Source organism: Ctenopharyngodon idella, chromosome 15 (assembly GCF_019924925.1).
Source record: "Ctenopharyngodon idella isolate HZGC_01 chromosome 15, HZGC01, whole genome shotgun sequence".
NCBI lineage: Eukaryota > Metazoa > Chordata > Actinopteri > Cypriniformes > Xenocyprididae > Ctenopharyngodon > Ctenopharyngodon idella.
The window spans coordinates 6,435,444-6,457,668 of NC_067234.1; the positions used below are offsets into that span (position 1 = coordinate 6,435,444).

The window sequence follows — 22,225 nt, forward strand, 5'->3', positions numbered from 1 at the left end:
CAATTTAATTGCTTAACAAGAAGTAATAAATATGCTGTTTGAGAGAAATATTTTATAAATTTGTATATATATATATATATATATATATATATATATATATATATATATATAGTTGATTTTCAAACCTGCCATAAAGACTGTCTGATCAGAAGTCTGATCAGAAGTACCTCCTTCATTCAATTATTTATTTTCCTAGTGTCATGTGACCATCTATAAGTGGTATATGCCTATTATTATATGCATGCCTTATTTTTGTTGTCCAATTCAGTACAATTCTAGTTACATTCTGTTCAAATTCCATTTATTTCCACAATATATTCTCTTTTTATTTGTGTGCTGTTATTTTTCTCCAAGCATTTTTACATTTAATAACAAATGTTTAATGTATCTTCAGAATATTTTTATACACTTAAAAATGACTCACTGTCATTGCATTATATTATAAACTACCATTTAAAAGTTTGGTGTCAGTAAGAGTTTTTAATGTTTTTGAAAGAAGTATTTTATGCCCAGCCAGGCTGCATTTATTTGATCAAAAATACAGTAAAAACAGTAATATTGTGAAATATTATTACAATTTCAAATAACTTTCTATTAGAATGTATTTTAAAATGTAATTTATTCCTGTGATCAAAGCTGGATTTTCAGCATCATTACTCCAGTCTTCAGTGTCACATGATCCTTCAGAAATCATTCTAATATGCTGATTTGCTGCTCAAGAAACATTTATTATTAGTATCAATGTTTAAAACACCTTAATATTTCTGCTTAATATTTTAGTAGAAACACACATTTGCATTTTATGCATTACGTTGCATTACACACAGCAGAAATTTTCGAGCTATTGCTTATAAAGCACCGAAAAAGCATGCAGTTTGTCAAAGTCATGCTAAACAGTCCCTCAGCCCAATGAGCGAGAGCGTGGGATGAGAGAAATGAAGTCGGAAGGCGTCCAGGCCTTTGTTGACGCGTCTCTGATAGAAGCTGTTCTGTGTTATCAGCCCCCAGCTGAGTTAAATTACACTCTTTATTAGATGAATAAGGCAGCGTGTTTGTACTATGAGTGTACAGTAATTGGATGCTTGTCAACGCGGCTGCTTTGATTATAGAGTCGTTTCAATTTAACTCTCGCTCAGTCTCTCGATCTCATTTTTTCTCTCTTTCCACCTCTGTCTGCTTGAGGTTTAAAAGATGACCTGTCCTAATGAGCCAGGCAGGACTGCAGTCCGTGTGATAAATCAGGAAGGCTGTTATGAGGACGTAATTGATGGTAGTGCTGATAATTTAAATGTGAATATAAAGAACTGATTATTACAATTCATACTAATGAGCGTGCCATCATTGAGAGGACTAATGGAGGTTATTAAGACATGCAGATAATCCTGGAAGTGAGCGTGTGTTGTGTTACAATTGCTACTTGGATTTTATTGCTACTTAAATTGTCACAGACTATTGAGAGATTAACTATCCGGTGTAATCTCTTCTGTGTGTGTGTGTAGGTGGGAACAGAGGTGGTGTGTTCGCTCTGGGTCTGGTTCAGGGAGAGTGGAAGCTGTACGTTAAACGACCGTTAGATCGCGAGGAACAAGAACGGTACCTTATCAATGTCACGGCCACAGACGGACTCCATGTTTCCATGGCGACCGTAGAGGTCATGGTCATGGACACCAACGATAACAGCCCTGTCTGTGACCCGGTAAGTAAAATATTTAACCCTATAAAGCACATGGTATCATATTTGATATGCCTCTAAATTATCAAAACTGATTAAAAACCTGTTGTACACATGCCTTCTGTCATCTGATTGATAGGGTATACTTTTTTTAGCAAGTAAAATGCCGTTTAGTGCAATTATAAAAATCAGTCAGGTCGTGGTACACATGGCATTTTACTGTGAAATCAAGTATATGTATAAGTATATGTATATGTATGAATGCATATTTTGTTTCAATAAATTATTTCATTTAAAAAACAAATTCATATGTCAGGCTTTACAGGGTTAAAGTTCATTCAGGGAAGCATGTAGCTGTCATCAGAGTTGGTTTCCCTGCTGTTTTTTAGTTGGTTCAAAATCTAATTAGTGCATTTTTTGAGCATGTTTGTTTGACAGTTTCAAATCTACATGGTAAACATCAATGATTACAAGCCAAAGCCAGGAATATTTTTGGAACCAGTGAGTGCACTTACAGCAGCCAAGAAGTTCAGAGGAAATGATCTATGAGCGTAAAACATGACCTTGTTAAAATGAGGTCAAGCAGAAAATTAGGTCAGTCTGTTTAGCATGGGGCATTTAGGTTAAGTCTCAAAACTTAGTGAGCTACCGATAGCTATGCAGCATTTTTGAGCATTATACTGTAGGTAGATAAGTTTTGGGCAAATCAATAATAAAATGTTCATACATGAATGAAATGTTTAACGGTTTTTGTACTGTATATAGTTGCATTTGAACTACAGTATAATGTGCCTAAAATTCAAATCAAAGCATTAAGTGCACCTATAATGACCAAAACGTTCAAATCAAATGTTCAGACATGCCACTGATGGCCAAAAATGATCACACTGAAAGTTTAAATGTGCCTATAGTGTCCAAAAATGTTCAAATCAGATATTCAAATGTGCCCACAATGGCCCAAAACAATTAAATTAGGTGTTAATGCATGCCTAAAATGGTCAATAATGATTGAATTGGACATTTGAATGTTCCTATGATGCAGCTATGATGGACAAATATGATCAAATTGAAAGTTTGATGCACCTATGATGGCTAAAAATGTTCTAATCATATGTTCAAACAATTTAAATGATTTGTAAATGATGGCCAGAAATGATCTAACTGAATGTTTGAATCTACCTACTATGGCCAAAATCATTTGAAAGCTCCTATCATGTCCAAAATACATAAAAAGACTATAATGACCAAAAAATGATCCAATTGAATGTGCCTATGATAGCCAAACATGTTTGCATGCACCTTTGATGGCCAAAAATGTTAAAATCAGATGTTCATACATGACTATAATGGCCAAAAATTATCAAATTAAACATTTGAATGTACCTGCAGTGGTCCAAAAACATTTTAATGCAGGTATGATGGACAAAAATGTTCAAATGTTAATATGATGGCCAAAAATGATTGACTTTTGAAAGTGACTGTGAAGGCCAAAAACGTTTGCATGCACTTGTGATGTCCAAACACAATCAAATCAGATGTTTCTATGTGCCTGTAATGGCCAAAAAATATTGAATTGAATGTTTGAATGTTCCTATGATGCGCCTATGATGACCAATAATGTTCAAATCAGATGTTTAAACATGCATATGATGCCCAGAAATGATCAAATTGAACTTTTGAATCTACCCACTATGGCCAAAAATGTTTGAAGTATAAGTGAAGTTCCTACAAGGGTCAAAAACATTCAAAACAAAGCATTCAATACCTATAATGGCCAAAAACATTCTCACATGCCACTGAGGGTCACATTTAAAGCCCAAAAAATTTTTGAATGCTCCTGTGATTACTCAAAAAACAATTAAATCATGCTCCTAAAACATTCAAGTATGTTGAATATATCAAGTATTCATGTATATCATTATATTCAAACATGCATATGATGGCCAAAAATTATCGAATTGAGTGTTGAATCTACCTACTGTGGACAAAAATGTTTGAATGCACCCATGATGTCCAAAAATGATTCAATTAGATGTTCAAATGTGCCTACAATGGTCAGAAGTATTTTGTTAAGCTGATGTCTGTAATGAGATTGTTTGTGTCTGTAGGCCGTGTATTCGGTGTCTGTGTCTGAAGACGTCCCCTTAAATAAGCAAATCCTCCAGGTCAAAGCCACAGACGCTGACGCGGGCTCAAACGCACAGATCCAGTTCTCCCTGTTCGGTTCTGGAGCAGAAGATTTCATCATACATCCACACACAGGTTTGTGAGTCGTTGGGTTTAAAGAGATGTTCTGTACTTATTGTTGCTGTTTGCTTACAAGTCTCTTTCTCACGCTGCAGGCCAGCTGAGGACAGCCGTGGCACTGGACCGTGAAAAGGTTGCGCGGTACTCTCTGGTTGCCCGTGCAACGGACGGTGGCGGTTTGTGGTGTGAAGCTGAGGTGATGGTGGTTCTCTTGGACGTGAATGACAGTCCTCCGATGTTTAGCATGCCCCATTACACCATTAGCGTCTACGAGAACACCGCCACTAAAGCTCTGCTGACCCGAATACAAGCCATAGACCCTGATCTGGGTACGAGCATGTCATTTTGATGCAGTTTTGACAGCATGAAAAACTTAGTATTTTAGTTAATAGTTGATAGTAAAAGAGAGTTAACTACTAATATGCAGTTTCAACCATCTAGAAACCAAGTTAATCTCTAAAAACTGAATGTTTTTGGTGTAGTTTTGTAGATATAAAGTCCTGCATGTGTTTTATTTTACAGGTGTTAATCGTAAAGTGGTTTATTCCCTTGTTGACTCTGCGGATGGATTCTTCTCCATTGATAAATCATCCGGGATTGTGGTTTTGGAGCGTTTGTTGGACCGCGAGGTTCAGTCTTCTTACCATATAATGGTCCGTGCATCAGATCAAGGCATTCCCATTCACCTTTCCTCTCTTGCGAACATCACTATCACAGTTCTGGACATAAACGACAACCCGCCCGTGTTTGAGAGGAGGGACTATCTGGCAACACTTCCTGAAGATATCGCAGTGGGCACGGAAGTGGTACAGGTTTATGCTGCAAGTAAAGATATTGGCACCAACGCTGATATTTACTACAACATCAGATCCGGAAACCAACAGGGCCATTTCACCATTAACATCAATACAGGTGAGATGCATTACATAAGATTATGTACACTACATAGAAATGTTAAAGGTACACTATCTTTTTTTTTTTTTTTTTGTATACAAAATTAACAAAGTTTAAATAATGAGTTAATACATAATCAATCCTTCTTTCAAACCATCTTTTTGTCTTACCCTGATTCATAGGGGTGTGACGAAATCTCTTGCCACGAGATGGCGTGATATTAAAATGTGATGAGATTTCTCGTCAAGTGAAAAGCCGTCTTGAGCTATCACCATGACGCAGCGTGAGGGTGAAATTAGCACAGAATATGCCACTGCTACATTTACATTACATTACAGTGCCCACCGTGGCACTGCCTCCACTGTCGTTTTGCTTTTTTATAGAAATAAAAACCATTTAATTCAGTTGTATAATGATCGCTACTATTGTAAACGTCTGTTCTGCTTATCCAGCATGAGCTGCAGAGTTGCACACAGTGCAGCAGGAAATCACAGTAATCACTGTAATCACTGATCATGTGACGAGTAAGGCGAGATGACTGAGAAGACCATGGCAGAGGAGTCGTTGTGCAACAGAGCCTAAGCGTCTGATAAATGTCTTATCTTGCATCGGTTGTACACTCGTTATTGTGGTGCATTGTGGGATTGAATGAGTGCACTCAACATCGTCCACTATGGTTTCGGACACCACTACAAATGGCTGTCCCCTCAAATAGTGCCCTATTTAAGGATAGGGGGCGATTTCGGACACAGCCCATGTCGTCCGAGCAGGAGAGCGAGAGGCTCTGTCCACACCCGAATAAAGTAAGCTCGACAGTATGGGAGTTTTTCGGCTTCAATGAAAGCACTCTGCAGAATTTGCCTGGCTACATTAGTGCGAAGGGGGGCAACACCACCAACCTTTTTACCCAACTCAGTGTCTATCACCCTGCGGATTACGCCATTTTACAGAGAGTAAATTAGGATTATTTTACTAGTCATGGAATGGGAAATGTTAGGCTATGCTAATGTTAGTGTCTGCGTTCAAGTATTTAAATAAAGGATGATTCTTTTAATATGTACCGCGTTTTCTTTACTCGTCTTACTCAGCGTGATGTAGCTATGTATGCAGTTATATGCCCTCAAAATTCAAGATATACGGGCATTTTTGCCCCGACGAGTTTTTGTCATTAACTTATATCATATGATATGATGTACAATATCACACGAGCAAGAGTGCTGTGCAACAGACAGAAATGTTTTTGTTATACTGACCTCTATCCACGTTTTGAACGAATCAGTTTAATTAATGATTAAATGACCCATTCCATAAAGACGGTCACTTGCTTCCTTCCTGAATGAACGAGTCATTTGAACAAATCGGTTGAATGAATGATTGAATGAACTCACTCATTAAGACAGTGACTTGCTGCCACCTACTGGCAGTTTAGTTTCATATTTAAAGTACATTTTAATTAAAAAGTTAAAATTAGAAATAATTCCATATTTAAATATTGAATTAAATTTATGTAGACAAATTGTAAATGCTGTGTAAATATATTAATGCCACTTCTCATCCTGTATCACCTCTGTATTGCAAAGATGGATTTTGTTGATGATTTAATTTTATTGGTAACAGCCCTAATGTATAGGCTATAAGGCTAGTATTAATTTTATTTTTTCAGGTCTTAAAAAGGTCTTAAAAAGCCTTAAATCTGACTTTAAAAAAATGTGCAGCAACCCTGAAAAAGAAAAACTAAATAAAGTAAAAATTTATTTGAATGATACATTTTTCCCCCCAAGGATTCTATAGATACCGCGATATGTCGATATTGTGAATTATTTTGGCCACAATAACCGTGGTGTGAAAAATCTAATATCGTGACAGCCCTACTCCCAATATCAAACCTATCTTAGGCTGGGCTGTGTATTTGTAACCACCACTTAGCTCTGGTCTCTGTTTGCACTTTGAATATCAAGAGAGTACTTTGATTATGGTTGTACTTGCACTTAATAAGACTAAGAAAAAACTGTTATTTCTTTTTGTTATTTATACTGTTTTTATTTCTATGTTCACACACAGCCTCAATCAGATGTTCTGGAAGCTCATAATTCATGTATAGTAAGGTCTGAAGAGATTAGTGTGAAATCATACAGGAGAGAAGCCACTCATTTGAGTTTGTGGCAAAACCTTTTACGGTGCTTGTATATTGTTGTTTTTCAATTCATATGATAATTCATACTCAGAAAGTAGAACTGAAATGACGTTCATTACAAGATGATTAGTTAAATCTTTTCAAAATGCACCTGCAGAATATTTTTCCAATCATGAATTTTGTCATTGAGGATTTCTTCAAAAATCTTGTCTCTTCTTGTTCTTGTGAACACCATCTCGTGTCTCATCTCATCTCATCTCATCTCGTCTCGTCTCGTCTCGTCTCGTGAGCTAAGTATCTTGTCACACCCCTAATGATTCACTATGGTAAGCCTACTATAAGTGTTTATATTTTAGACAGAAGCGGGATGGTTTTTGCCAGAAATCATGTACATACGTCACTCACCTGTGCGTGTCTCGTCATACCCATAAATAGAGAAGTTGCTCTGGCTACTTTGACACGTGTGGTGTGGGAGTGCCAGAGAATAGTTGTCACAACGAGCGAGAGTAATAAAACAAGAATCAACATTGGCTTGGCTTTTCAGAGATGGTGAGACTGAGTAAGGTATTTTATTACCAGATAAGTTGCCATATGTAGCTCTCTAACAGAGTTCATTGTAAAGCATTATCTATTGTGAAGGGTCATTTCATTATGGTTTGTTGTAGTGCAGCACTGGAATTCATTTTCAAGGAACTACCGTGTCTATTAATGGGTAAAGCTACAGTAACGTCTTCAGCTAGTCAGCTTGAGATCCTTTCCATCTAAACTGGTTATATCTCTTAAGCCTAGTAGTGAATGTTTTAAGAGCAGTAGGATAATCTCTCTCTCTCTTTTGTAATGAGAAAGAACCATATTCATCCTCACAGTCACGCAGAGCCAAAGTACAACCAAAACAATGTTCTTCTGTAAAATGCATACATTTTTTTTTTTTTAACCACTAGAGGGCCAAAAGTTACATAGTGTACTTTTAAATTAGTTGTTCAAATGTGCATATGATAGCCAAAAGTTATCAAATTGAATGTTTGAAGTTGGCTACAATACTTTTTTTAATTGATATATTTATGTAATAATTATAATAAAAAATAATTGTTTATAAAATATATCTGATATATTCAGTCTGTAATGAGTTATGTTTACCCTTGTGCCCCATACAGGTGCCATCTCTGTATCTCGACCGCTAGACTTTGAGTCCTGCAAAGATTATTTCCTTACGGTGGAGGCCACGGATGGCGGGACTCCGCCCCTCAGTGCTGTTACCATGGTGAACATCAACCTGACAGATGTCAATGACAATGCCCCCATGTTCAGCCGTGATGCCTACAGTGTGTCTATTAGTGAGGACGCTAACATAGGAGACACCGTGATCAAGGTAACCGGTCATGAAATTCACATCAGTCTTATTTTATGTCTTTTGAGATCTGCATTATAATTTGGTCGTTTCTCACGGTTGCCTAGGTGACCGCAGAAGATGTCGACAGCCACGCGAACGGCGACATCCTGTATTCCATTGTCAGCGGCGACCGGGAAAACCAGTTCTTCATTGAGCCAATCACAGGCCAGATCAAAGTCAACAAGCAGCTGGATCGAGAAACGGTGAGGGACGTGGGACAAAATCCTACAAAGACTTTTTTTTAAATGACACAGATCAGGGAACAGCCGAAGACGAGAAGAAATCAAATCCTTCACAGCAGACATCCACACATGAAAGCCTTTAATAACAGACATGGTTATAGGGATTAATTTATAATGAAAGATTCTCCTTTTGTCTGAGATTAAGATAATGGTATTACACCTGTAAAACCGTTACATAACAGATAAAAAAAAGCATGGAGAGATGATCATTGATCGAGTGACAGACAGATTCTGCTACATTTTTAACTCATAAATTTGGCCTGTTTTGTTTCAAACTTCATTTATATTTTTATGAGTGAAAATTTGCAAAGAAACTAAATACACATTACAGAAATGTTGAAATATAGAAACAAACAAACATAAAACAATGAATAAGGTTTTTTCAAGTGACACAAAAATGTTATATCACTGCGACCACTAGAGGGGGCTAAAGCTTCTTTAGATGATATTCAAAGTTTCCTTTTTTACTCTCATGTCAATTAGCTTAATGAAGTCATTGTTGTTTTCAGCTTACTTGGTCTGTTCAATTATAGATGGTTAAAGGGGGTCAGATCATTTCCTGGCTCTTTTGAATTACGACTTTGATGTATGATGTAGACATACTCTATTAACTTTCAGTGTAAATCTTCTCCAAAGTCCATTAATTGTAACTAAGCTGCAAAAAAGAGAGAAAATATAATGATTAATTTATAAAAAGATCCCTTCTGAATAGTCTTTAACATTATACGCAGAGTTTTGGGAGAAAATAAAATGCCACAAATGTTTAAAAATCAGTCCCTTTGAACAGAGAGGAAAAGCAAATGAGAATTAAAACTCTAGGCTGAGAAAATTAAAAATGGCTGACTTCTTGTTGTGTTTAGGGCTTCGCTCCAAGAGACTTTTTTGTAGGTATTGGGACATTACATGTATGTACCGAATTTCGTACACTTATATGAAACACAGTGGGAGGGGCACTTAATTGAAATTTTGTAGGTAGCACTACCAAGCCATTTTGCCACACCTAATTCTGAAACCCATATCAGATGTAAATTTTTGTCAGTTCTGACGAGTTTTTGAGCATGTTTAGGCCCTCAGAAATGAGAGGCCCTTATTTTGGAGAAGAAGAAAAAGCAATTCCATGAGGGTCTTCACAACATCGGTCCTCTGGCCCTAAATAGTAAAAAGAAGAGAGACTGGGAGCAAGTTTAAAAAATGAGTTACAAACTGAGTGTGTGTCTGCATGTATAGAGCTTCAGATGATCTGTCAGCTTCTCATGGACTATTTATGACACAGTCAAAGTGAAAGAGAATATATAGATATGTGTTCATTTCTCTTGACTTTGTATTCTCTTTTCATCTCTTATTCTGTATGTTTTAAACCTCTCTCTCTCTCTCTCTCTCTGTATCTGTAGATGGCTAGTTACTCGTTGTCCATCAGAGCTCTAGACAGCGGGACACCAGCCATGTCTTCAACCGTTCAGGTCAACATCGACATCTCTGATGTCAACGACAACCCCCCCACATTCACCCCAGCCAATCACACTGCGGTTATACAGGTATGATAATAAGTGTTAGGTAAATCAACCAATCACGTCCGAGTGATTTCATCAGTTTAACACAAACTTTACTCAACAACAGGAGAACAAGCCTTTGGGAACGAGTGTCCTGCAGCTGTCCGTCATCGATAAGGACGCCAGCCACAACGGCCCCCCTTTTAATTTCCGTATCCTGTCAGGAAATGAGGGGGCGTGGTTTAAACTGGATAGAGAGGGGCTGTTGACATCCAATCAGGTGTTTCGTAGGTCAGAAGGCACAGAATACATCATTCACGTGCAGGTAATGCTGGATAAAAATTTGCTTAGTTTCACAGAATGCAAGTTGTTTGATGAACAGAAAGTTTAAGAGCAACATTTTTTTTTTTAAATAGAAATCTTTATAAAACATTATAACACATACAAACATTATAAATATCTTACTGTCACTTACTTTTGTTCTTATATGATTTATGCAAATGACATGGACAATTATTATATTTGAAAACAAGCTGCATTTTAATCAAATCTCACAAAAATTCAAATAATATTTGTGGATCCTCTAATTGTTCTGTGGTTTGACTGACGCTTGATTCACCCAATCACTGTCTGCTGTTTCACACTATAGGCCAGTGATTCGGGTAGGCCGCCCCTGTCGTCGATGGCGAGCGTGTTGGTGCGTGTGATCGAGGAGAGCGTTCACAAGCCAGTGGCATCACCTTTACACGTGCACATCGTAACCATGGAGGACGAGTTTCCAGGAGGTGTAATCGGTCAGATACACGCAACAGACCAGGATGCATTTGATATACTGACCTACGGACACACACATCAGCAGAGCAGCCTTTTCAAGGTATATGAGTGTGTGTTCCATTGGTTTGCCTGTTTTAATACACACATCATATTTGTATTTTGACAGTTTTTCATCTTTTAGATCAGGTGTTCTGAAACTTTTTAGTCTGCTAAACCCCTACAACTTAAATTTTTCACTTTGAGATTTAAATAAATGTAATTAATAATGCAATTTTTATAAACTGGAAGTGTTATATTTTAATTATATTTTATCAGTACCAATCAAAAGTAATTTTTACAATTTATTTTTTTACATTTTACATTTCAGAACAACAATAAAGTCATCAAAAGTATGAAAATAACAGTGGAAATGATGTAAGACCAAAAAAAAAAAAAAATCTTAAACTTTAGCGTTTTTTTCAAGGTTCATGCTTAAACTTTTTTATTTTAGTTTTGTATTCTTAAAATATTCATAATATCTAATTTTAAGCATGTAAGTATAAACTTAAAGATTAAATGTTTTATAATTAAGAGAATCATAACTGTTCAGACTGTTAATTCTAATGTGTATATTTACTAAAATGTAATTTTACTCATTGTACTTCATTTATTTTATTATATCAGACACAGTCAAAAACAACATAACTAATTTTAATTTCAAGGGGTCATTTGTGAATCTATTTCTTGTATTGTTATGTGTGGTTACACTTTATTTGGTAACACTTTATTGTTACATATGTTACATACAATTACTATATTAATAACTATAAATTATGCATAATTACACGCAGCTAATCATAAACCTAACTCTATAGTAAGTACATGTAGTTACTTAATTTTACTCAGTACTTAAATGTATAATTACAGTGTAACAAAGACACCTTAAAATAAAGTGTAACCATGTTACATTGTAATTATACATCTAAGTGTACATCTGAGTATTAATAATTAACTACTTCAGGATGTACTTACTACACTTGCTACACAATGTACTTACTATAGGATTAGGGTTTGGTTTGGTTTAGGGTTAGCTGTGTGTAATTATGCATAATTTAGTTATTACTACAGTAACTACATGTAACGTGTAACAAGGACACTGAAAAATAAAGTGTTACCTTATGTTTTTTGACGTGTCTGTTTTTCTCTCTCAGGTCAGCCCTCGAGATGGTCGAATCATCGCTTTGAGCGGGTTGGACGCAGGCCGCTACACCCTCAACGCTACTGTAACAGATGGCCGTTTCACCGTGAGCGTCCCTGTGAGTGTGCACGTGGAGCAGGCCTCGGTCGAGATGCTCCACGACGCAGTAACGGTCCGTTTCGACCGCGTCTCCCCTCATGACTTTGTGTCCCGTCACCTCCCCTCGGTCAAACGTGTCCTGTCCAGTGTCATGGCGACGCCCCGCCCCGATGCTCTGCACGTGCTCAGTGTGCAGCCCGTGGAATCCACAGGGCAGCTGGACCTGCTGGTGGCCGTGGAGACAGCGGAAGGCGGCGGGTTCTATAAGGCAGCGTTCGTGACACAGAAGTTGAGCTCTGCGCGACGCCAGCTGGACCAGGTTTTGAGGGTGTCGGCGGTTCTGGATAAGAACTGCTCGGGTCTGGACTGCAGGGAGGCTCAGTGTGAACAAACCATCACGCTGGACTCGCACAGTCTGCTCACGTACAGCTCTACCAAAAGCAGCTTTGTGTCGCCCAAATTTCACAGGAACACACGATGCGTGTGCAGCGGTGAGTGTTTAACCCCTTTCACACAGCAATCCTGGAAAAATACGACATAAATACACAAATGTAAATACACAAGCGATGGCATTCTGTCTTTTTACCGGTAAGATACCATTCAATCATCAGTACCAAAATACTGGTAAACTCACTGATGTCAATCATTGGAAATGACCTTTAAATGCTGAGCCGTTTTGACTCTCAAGCATGAGACACAGCGCGACTATCAGACGTCAATTTAGCATAGTGCATGTTCACATAGGAAAAACAGTTAAAAGCAGCAGAACCTACCGTAAACTGTTCCAACAGAGCTTTATTATTGTCCCAAAAGCAGACTTCTTACATCAGCGCGTTTGGACCTCGGACGCCGGTAATATTCATTTTTTGTTCACACACAGCATCAGTAATTTAATGTTAATGTTACACCTTCTCATACCAGGAAATTGCCAGAACTGATTTACCGGTATTTTTGAAAACGGTAATTTACCAGTTAAGACTTAACTGTATGTATGAAAGGGGCTGTTGTTAACCCAGGGTCATTCTAAAGCAGTGCTTCTCACCATTTTAATTTGAAAGCCCCCCGTTGTCCCCAATATTTATGATATTTCTGCTGCGATTACGACAAAAAAAAGTTTTACCAGACATGTTTTCAAATGACTGACAAATGCAAATATTGTACACATTTTTATGAATAACATATACATAACAGATCAAGCTTTTTCATTCGTTTACTTGAAAATATTCCTTTTGTAGAATCACTTATTCATTTAATTTCTAGTGCAAATATAGTAGTGGTATACAGTGTTGGGGAAAGTTACTTTTAAAAGTAATGCATTACAATATTGTGTTACTCCCTAAAAAAGTAGCTAATTGCGTTACTTAATTACTTTTTATGAAAAGTAATGCGTTAGATTAGATTTGCGTTACGTTTTCTCACCTGGGCTGGGCTTGCTTGTTGGATTTTTAATAACAACAAAAAAAAGTTCTATTTTTGGCAAATGTTAAGGCCCCTTCACACCAAAAGTGAAATGAACAAGCCTCAGGCTGAAGGAAATGCAATTTTACGCCTGTACAGTAGAGGGTGCAGCTCAAACAAACCTTTCTGCTGTGCTGCCATTCTGCATTAAAGAAGAATAAGATGCAGGAGAAGGAAGTTCAACAGGAAGTTCTTATTTCCAAATCTAATCGAAAGTCATTTTTGCTTATTCCCATGAATTAGAACATTGAAGGACAGCAGCAAAGACATGGTTAATAAAGTGAGATTAAATACATAAAGTATATTTGTGTAATTTAATAACAGTTAATTATTACAGGTTTGCATACATTTCTGAGGTTGCATTTCACTGTATTTATTCATTTTGAGCAGTACTGAATGTTTTCGTGCAAGTGAGATGAGTAAATGCATGTTCACATTTAGTCTAGAATGAATGGTTCCCTGAGAACAGGGAACGAGACGCTGCGTCAGAGCGCTAGGGGAACGCCTTCGCATGAACCGGTGTCTAAAACACATATCCAATCTCGGCAATATCATATTGACCGGCGACAGCCCATGACATCATAACAATGCAATCTGCGTGTATATAAGGGGTGCCCAAGCAACATGTCATCCGCTTATCGTCTGAAGGGACTGTAAGCAGGCGGGCCCCGAGGCATGGCTAAGTTCCCTGTTCTCATTCCCTTTCGAAAGGGAACTCGAGCTGCGTCAGAGCGCTAGGGGAACGATATACCAATGTTGCCATGCTGAGGGGAGTGCATGCCACGCATGGCAGTGACAACTGTCAGAATCCGGCAAATTCAAATGAAATGCCAGACCCACTCACCTTGTGGGTCACAAATGATACTGGGTCACTCCCAGAGGTCAAAGCCTCAGCTACAAGCCTCAAAGCAGCCTCCATATCTTACACATGAAGGCCTGCCAAGGCTGCACAAAGGCCTGGAACCAACCACTTCAAAGGAAAGCGGTCCCTTTAAGGGAGCGTGGCTAGGGGGCCAGAAGGAACCCCAGCCAGTCACTTCTCAGGGGAACACAATCAACCCCAAATGCCACCAGGGAGGCTGACCTGGCTTCTAGCTGAATTAGTAACCTAGTCTGCCAACAACCTCTCTGTTTCCTCAGAAACAGAGTCTCTAGACACAGAAGTCTCACGAAGAGACATCCAGAAAGAGGGACTGCAGAAAGGGCAGTAGACCAACTCAGACCGGATCTTAGAGACGGGCATCCTGGAGAGCAGGACTCAGCGAAGTGCTATCGACCCTTGCAAGCGAGGGGAGTTACTCTGCTCGATTCTAGGATCTACAAAGCACCTATGTTTCAAGGCGCTAAGGAGGCCATGCACTCTAAAAAGAAACCCTCGCGAGGGGAATGCTCACAGCCTAAGAGCTGATCTAACTGGGAGGCTTCGAGGGAAGCCTTCAACCACTGACCAGACTAAGGAAGTACACAAGCCCACTCTCAAAGTGAAGAGAGTACCAGCTCAACCTATCAGGTCGACCAGGCTATAAACTAGACACAAAGGTGAAAAAGGTTAGCCAAGCCAGCAACACGCAGAAGCGTGCAGTCTCAGGGAGGGCGGAAGGCCAACCACCTCATAACAAGACCCTGCTGACCGATACCCAGCTGCTGGGAACTCGCATCAGGGAGGCCTACTGTGGCCAACTACCTGGTATCGAGTCTAGACTGGCAGAGAAGTAAACATACTGTGGGAAATTCGCCTCGAAAGGGGCCTACTAAGGCCACGCATCTCAATGGCAAACATTCACTGGCTGACTGTGGCCATTGCTAGCTGCCATACACCTACTTATTAGTGACTAGCTCTCAGAGAGGCCTGTTAAGGCCTGCTGCCCGATAGCTAGCTGCTAAGGCCAGCTACCTGATAGCAAATAGTCTAGCTAGCTGTCCAAAACCTACCACCTGCCTGCTAAGGCCAACAAACTGAAAACTGAAAAGGCTTACTATCTGACAGTATAAGAAATAGCTACCAGAAAACCCATTTAATGGGGCTGCTAACAGGGAGGCCTGGTAAGGCCAGCTACCTGACAGCGCATGTGCTGGCTGCTAGGGGCCCAACATGGTGGGAACTCACTGTGAGAGGAAGCCTGTTAGGGCCTACTACCCTATAGCGAGTCTAGTAGCAGAGATAGTTTACTATTCAAACAACGCCTGGGACCTACCACATCGCCAACGAGCAGTGTACTCAGTAAAACCACTTTTTACCCTTAAAGCAAGGGGAGTACAAACATACGCCAACATGCCCTGGAGGAGGCCCACCTGGGCCTACTACTCCAGATGAACACGCACGTCAGCTCATGACAATGCTGAGCTACAAGGGAGCATTCTAAATGACTAGCCCGCAGTGAAGGTCAAATACCGCTCAACGTGAGCCACAATGGTGCAGGGCAGATAACAACAGAGCTATAAGCGAAGCACTCAGAAAACACCTGAATACTATCCGCCTAACCCTGAGAAAAAACTACAGGGTGGAGGCCAACCACAAAGACTCCATCATGAGAGAAATAATTTCTGTACTCAGCCCCAGGGGAATAGGGGCCTTTCATAGAAAAACCACCCACACTCAACCCAACGCTTGAATGCTAGTTCAGCGAGCTTAAGAAGAGCCTAGCGAGGGCCTACCTGATCTCCACTTCCAAAATGCAGGCCGCAGTAAGCATTACTAATCACAATAAAAAAGGGAACCATCTATTCTGCCTCTACACCAATCTGCACCATGCAGAAGGGGGGCGGGCCTTGGCCAAACGACTCTCAAATGAGAGGAAGCCAGCACTAGGGATACAAAATAGAGGTCTGCATTCCCGATAAGATTTCTTGCTGCGCGGGATTAAATTTTGAATGAAAGGTGGATTGTGGTCAGTAACTATAGTGTACTTTAGGCGGGAGCGGGCGGTCTGACAATAACCCGGTCGCTCCCGAGATGCATTGACATCAGCGCATATGTGCTTGAACTTGAAGTGAACAAAACTTTCTGCATTGGTGGCGTTCACACAGTCCCCAGTTCCCTGTCCTGAGAAACCTGGCAAGATACAGTATGTTCTTTGCATTAGAGGTCTGCGCGAGTGCACCTTCAGAGAACATTCAACTTTTGTGATCGGATTTTGGAGGAGAGACGTTCTGAAACGGTCGTCAGTCAGCGTCATTCTGTTCTTGCGTGGATGTTAAAAAAGATTTCATTTTGCAGTATAGCTAGTAAGCCAACAGTTTTCGTTTATGTATTTTTGGCTTAGCCTATAGTTTTGAGGGACATGTTGTAGGCTATTTAATTTAGCCTATTTTTCTCTGTGATATATTCAGCCTATTATTCTTTGTGACATTTTTTTCTCTGAAATTTTCTGTTAACAGCATCATAAGACAAATAACAAATAAAAATCGTGTATATGCTATGCAACATTTTATATTTGTTATCCTCAATCACTCTCTTTCTTTAGGGGAAGTTTAAATGCGAGATTCTGGAAATGATCTAAATTTAGCGGGACCCGTCGGGTCGGGAAGAAAATCAGTATGTGCAGATAGCGGGTGAACACAGAGTGAATTTTAGGTGGGAGCGGGTGCATGCGGAATAGAACCTTGCTGGAGCGGGCGGGAGCTGGACGCAAACAACAGTCCCGCGCAGACCTCTATACAAAAGGGAATCTACACTCACTAATGAGAGGTCAGAGGCGGGAATGTACAACAGACCGCCTTCACTATCCCTAATACTAGCCTAGGCCAACTATCAGGGCGGCCCGGGTGAGGGCCAGTCCATAGCACATAGATCCACCTGGCGCTCCTCAGAGCAGCGGCCTCTATAGAGCAACTCTCAGCTGAGAGGAGGCAAAATCGCTCAAAATGACACTGCTAAGGTGGCTAAAGAATACCATAAAGCCTTAGCTCTCCTAAATTAATCTTAGGATGAGTGACGCTAACCAGGTAAAAATGTCAGGTGGCCCCGTGGGCCAACCCTAGACTTTAATCTATCTGAAGTCAGAGTGCTCGTCTCTTTGCTAAAGCAGCCCTCCAAACCTATAGGAGAGGAGACAAACTACTCTAGCCTGAGGTGGCTATCAAGCACATCCTACACAGGGAACAGTGGTCTAAAGAAATACATTAGTGTTTTAAATAGTGTTTTAAATAGATACAAGACCTGGTAACAGTTCCACCTGCGACCACAGGGTGGTGACCTCCACCATAGAAATGTGGTGTCCTCCACCCTTACAAGCCTGAAAGGATCTTCTCACTATCAAAGGCAGACCAACAGAATCATAATGCTCATTACCGGCCCAGCCACAGGCCTGGAGAAAAAAGTGCCTGGGGTTGAAGAACGGAGCAAGGCCCAACCTGTCTGGTTGAGGACTCAGACCTAAGCGGCATGGACGTCTTGAAAGTCACTCAGCAGTTTAGCCTGGTCCGTCTGCCACACAGCTCTCGTGTGCAGAGCAGCATCAGCCAGGAATGGAAAGTTCACTTGAGCTGTAGGATTATGGCCAGAGAGAAACCGATCGTCATTCTTTGTGAATGCGCGCAGTCTCTCCTAACGCGCTGCCATGGCAACTGCAGTCTGCCGGCAGCGTGTTCCATAATCTCTAACAGCTCAGCGTACGCGGGACAGGGTGGCTGAGAGGATTCAGTAAACTCACTCTCTCTATCCTCCTCAGCCATCTCCTGCTCGACTGAAAGTGCATGGAACGTAACCAGAAACGGAAACAAAATCAAATTTAATCGTTCTGAACAGAAACGCTAATTTAAAATGGCAATTAACCGGTTAATAACGTTTATTTTAACGTTATTGTTCTGTTTAATATTTTGATTTGGCAGTCAACCAATCACAAATTCAAATAGTACAGCCTATGCAAATGTTACGCTGACTCATCCAACGTGAGTGAAATACCCGCGCTCACATTCTAAAGTGTGTGAATTGCCTGCGCTGATGGGCACATGCTCAGCTGTCAAGTCATCATAGGTTAGGTAAGTCACAATGGCAATGCCCTGGCGTTAGTTTTTTTTACAATGATATATGTCACCAACCGTCAAGCATTAGGCCTACATTTAAGTGAAAATTAATGTCAAGTAATATGCAGCTTGTTGTGCATTTTGAAACCAGCGAAAATTGCAGGGTATGTAGAAAATGAGTTCACACAATGCCACATCACACACCTGCAGCGCTTCTGTGAACAGAGAAAACAGAATAAAACAATAGTCCTACATAACACATATAAAATAAAAGGGAATAGGCCTATAGGCTACGCGAAATATTTCACTCAAATAATTATATCTATTAACAAAACCAAAGTGGTTCATTGTGGCGCACTCAAAAGATCTAGGAAAGGCAACAGACATTCTGCTTGTTTTCGTTATTTGAGTGTCTTTTGTAAATGTATGAATTATGTCTTGCTTTTACCTGTATGACCATAAATTATGCAGTACAGTTTAGAAGGAGAAAAATTCCACTGGTCGCGCCGGCGCCACACGTGCACACACACACACACAAATCCTTGCATTGCTTAGGCTACTTGATATCGCAGCTGTTAAATATTAAAATAAAATACAATCAACCAAACATATAAAACGTTACACTGCTCAATTCTATTCTGCAGTAGGCCTACAATCTGCCGTTTACCAGCACCCCTGACTGTGCTGTTATATGAAGGATGATGTTGATACTGCGAGTGAAGTGTAAAGCTTACATAATAAATAGTTTAAATAGTAAACCTGTTTCTTGCTTTGAATAATAGAAGCTAGAATGATAATTCAAAGATATTTTTTTTATTCGTTTTTGCTTGACATTTATTTAGCCTGAATAGGCCATCTGTTAACTTTAGATGTTTTGTGGTAAAATAAAATAGGGCAGTTTTGTTCATAATTTATGTTTACAAACATTATAAACAAAGCTATATAGGCTAGGCTATTTGTAAACATTTTACTTTATTTAGCTACCGATAAATTAGCCTACATTATTTCTGAATGTAATAATAAAATGCGACGTATACGCAACTTTTTTTTTTTTCCTCTCAGGAATAGCCTCGGTATTTTTAACCATGGAACAAACATTTTAAAATATCTTGAAAAAATACTCAAATACTCTCTTTGTTTTTTAATAAATGAAATGCTGTACGTATTATTATTATTATTATTATTATTATTATTATTATTAAGTAGGCTAAATGTAAACAAAAAAAAAAGTTAAAAAATAACGTTATTTACCGTTATTTTTTCTGATCAAACTGGTTTCGGAACGTTAATAATACAGAAGGAACGCTGGAACAGAAACGTTAAAATACCAGATTCTGCTCGGAGTGAAACGATTGAATTTTTTTTTTTCCGTTTTTAAGCCCTGGTTTGCATAGGCAGCTCCCTCGAGAACTTACCATGCGTGCTCTTCCCCCAGACAGAGAACGCACAGCTTGTGTGTGTCATCTAGTGTCAGATAGCGAGGACACAGATCCACACACTTAGTAATCCTCTCTGTGCATTTCATTTTGCCAGATAGTGTTTCACACATAACAGACCCTGAAGACGATTAGAGGATGACATGTTGCTTGTGCACCCCTTATATACACACGGGTCGCATTATGATGATGTCATGGGCTGTCGCCAGTCAATATGATATTGCCGAGATTGGATATGTGTTTCAGACACCGGTTGACGTGAAGGCGTTCCCCTAGTGCTCTGGCGCAGTTCGAGTTCCCTTTCGAAAGGGAACTACAATAATAAACCATCATGTTTACACAGTGAACACAACACCTCTGCACTTTATTTCTCTCAACATGGGGACAGGAGAGCTGTCAGTTTATAAATCTGAAAAAGTAACTTGAGTTAATTATTTGAAAAAGTAACATATTTTTATTATGATATTTTGTTGTAAATTGTAAAAGTAACACATTACTTTACTAGTTACTTGAAAATGTAATCTGATTACGTAACTCAAGTTACTTGTACGTTACTGCTAACACTGGTGGTACACTACAAAAAAGTGTCTCTTCATCAATACCACATTTACCATTGTTGTTTGACATTTTGAACCATTTCCATCAAAAAATAATAGTAAACTGTGTTAAAATGAATATGTGGGAATATATGAACATGAGGGAATCGTGAGGCAGTTGTCTATTGCTAAACAATTTGCCATAACATTCTAGCATCTTGTTGATTCAGGGGCTGTTAACACAACACAGTGTTCAACTAAAAATAGAAAATTTTTATGCATTTTGGCCGTTCATTTACACAACAACAGCTTATTTAGGGCTGAAAATGCAAACTCCATAAAACGGGTTTCAAAGTGCATGTTTTTGAAAGCGATACTGTTATCATCTCCATGTAAACTACAAAAAACGCGAATTCGTGAAAACGGTAATGTCATGCGCACGTGTATTACATGTTCAATCTGTAGGCACATGGTGTTTTTTTTCAAGGTGACAAGGTTTACAAGGTCCTGCCCTCTCTATGGTTTTTATTAGTCTAAATTTTATTTATGATATCAAGAATTAAAATTCTGCGAGTGATGAGGTCATTATTGTTCACATTTGTACTAGAGAAAATGTAATTTCTGATATCAAAAATAGACATTGTTAGAAAAAAATAGACAAGAATTCACATTTTAAATAGTGAAAATTGAATTCTTGATATCAAAGAATGTATATCCTGTGAATGAATAAATATAAAATGGCTTGCCATAGCATGTCACTGTCCTTTATAGTATGAATGTTAAAGCAATACTTGATACTTGAGGGTTATTATGTACTGATTGATGTGCATCCATATTGACCAGTATGCCCAACTAATCAACATTTTAAATTCAATATATAAATCAATAGTCAATATCAATCTATTGCTTTCCATCTTGCATTAGTGCAGAGTTGTAACTAAACCTTGACTGAGAGACTAGATAATCATTGTCTTGTTTTAAAATTCAAAACTTGCGTAGTGAGCGTATAGTGCCTGCTTGGCTCTGCTGACCTGGCATGAATAATACAGTGGTTTTAGTTGTTTTTGCAGATCCATGTGAACAGAGATCGTTTTGACAACGTTGTCATCTGTAAGCGAATTTTAGTACGTTGTTGCCATGTAAACCTACCCTCACACTCTATATAAAAGCAGTGCTAACCTATGTCAAAATCTCACATGTCAAACATTCCTTAACTCAAGTTTAAAAGTGGTCTGAACCCAGTGTTTAAAAGGGTGAAGCGCAGTGTGAAGAACCCTTACATAAGCTCACCTATTGAACATGCACTTACAAAATTACACTCTTGAATACGGGCCGTGTCTTTGCACTCAAAAACAGCAGGAACAGAAACACGTTTTGAGTTGTGGCAATTTAAATTAGGCTGGTCAATAATATCTCCTATAATTCAGGGTAACAGTTACACCACTACTTGTTTTGCAAACGCAATTTCTTCTCTTTCTCTCAGACGGGAGTTGTTCTGCTGCGTCGGAGGTGTGTGCGGATATGAGATGTCCTGGTGACATGCAGTGTGTCGGAACGGACAGCAGCAGGGGGCCGTACGTGTGCCAGTGTCCGCCGGGGAAACTGGGAGAGTGTGCAGGTAACCTTTGACCCCTATGTGAAGCCTCTTTATATATCATAAATAATGTGGCACCTTCTGGAAATATTTGCGGTTTCTTTTTCTCTCTCTGTG

General features: G+C 39.2%; 1 protein-coding gene across 5 annotated transcripts in view; it reads left to right on the forward strand.

Moving 5' to 3' along the window:
- The window catches only part of fat3a (FAT atypical cadherin 3a), a 193,526-nt gene that overhangs the window by 141,895 nt on the left and 29,406 nt on the right, over positions 1-22,225 (forward strand). For all 5 annotated transcript variants that reach the window (XM_051862509.1, XM_051862511.1, XM_051862513.1 and 2 more), the window contains 11 exons: positions 1,500-1,696; positions 3,781-3,934; positions 4,015-4,248; positions 4,442-4,831; positions 8,102-8,316; positions 8,403-8,540; positions 9,971-10,114; positions 10,197-10,394; positions 10,719-10,943; positions 12,034-12,610; positions 21,998-22,132. In XM_051862509.1, coding sequence (XP_051718469.1) covers positions 1,500-1,696; positions 3,781-3,934; positions 4,015-4,248; positions 4,442-4,831; positions 8,102-8,316; positions 8,403-8,540; positions 9,971-10,114; positions 10,197-10,394; positions 10,719-10,943; positions 12,034-12,610; positions 21,998-22,132 — 2,607 coding nt within the window. The remainder of the gene's footprint in view (positions 1-1,499; positions 1,697-3,780; positions 3,935-4,014; positions 4,249-4,441; positions 4,832-8,101; positions 8,317-8,402; positions 8,541-9,970; positions 10,115-10,196; positions 10,395-10,718; positions 10,944-12,033; positions 12,611-21,997; positions 22,133-22,225) is intronic.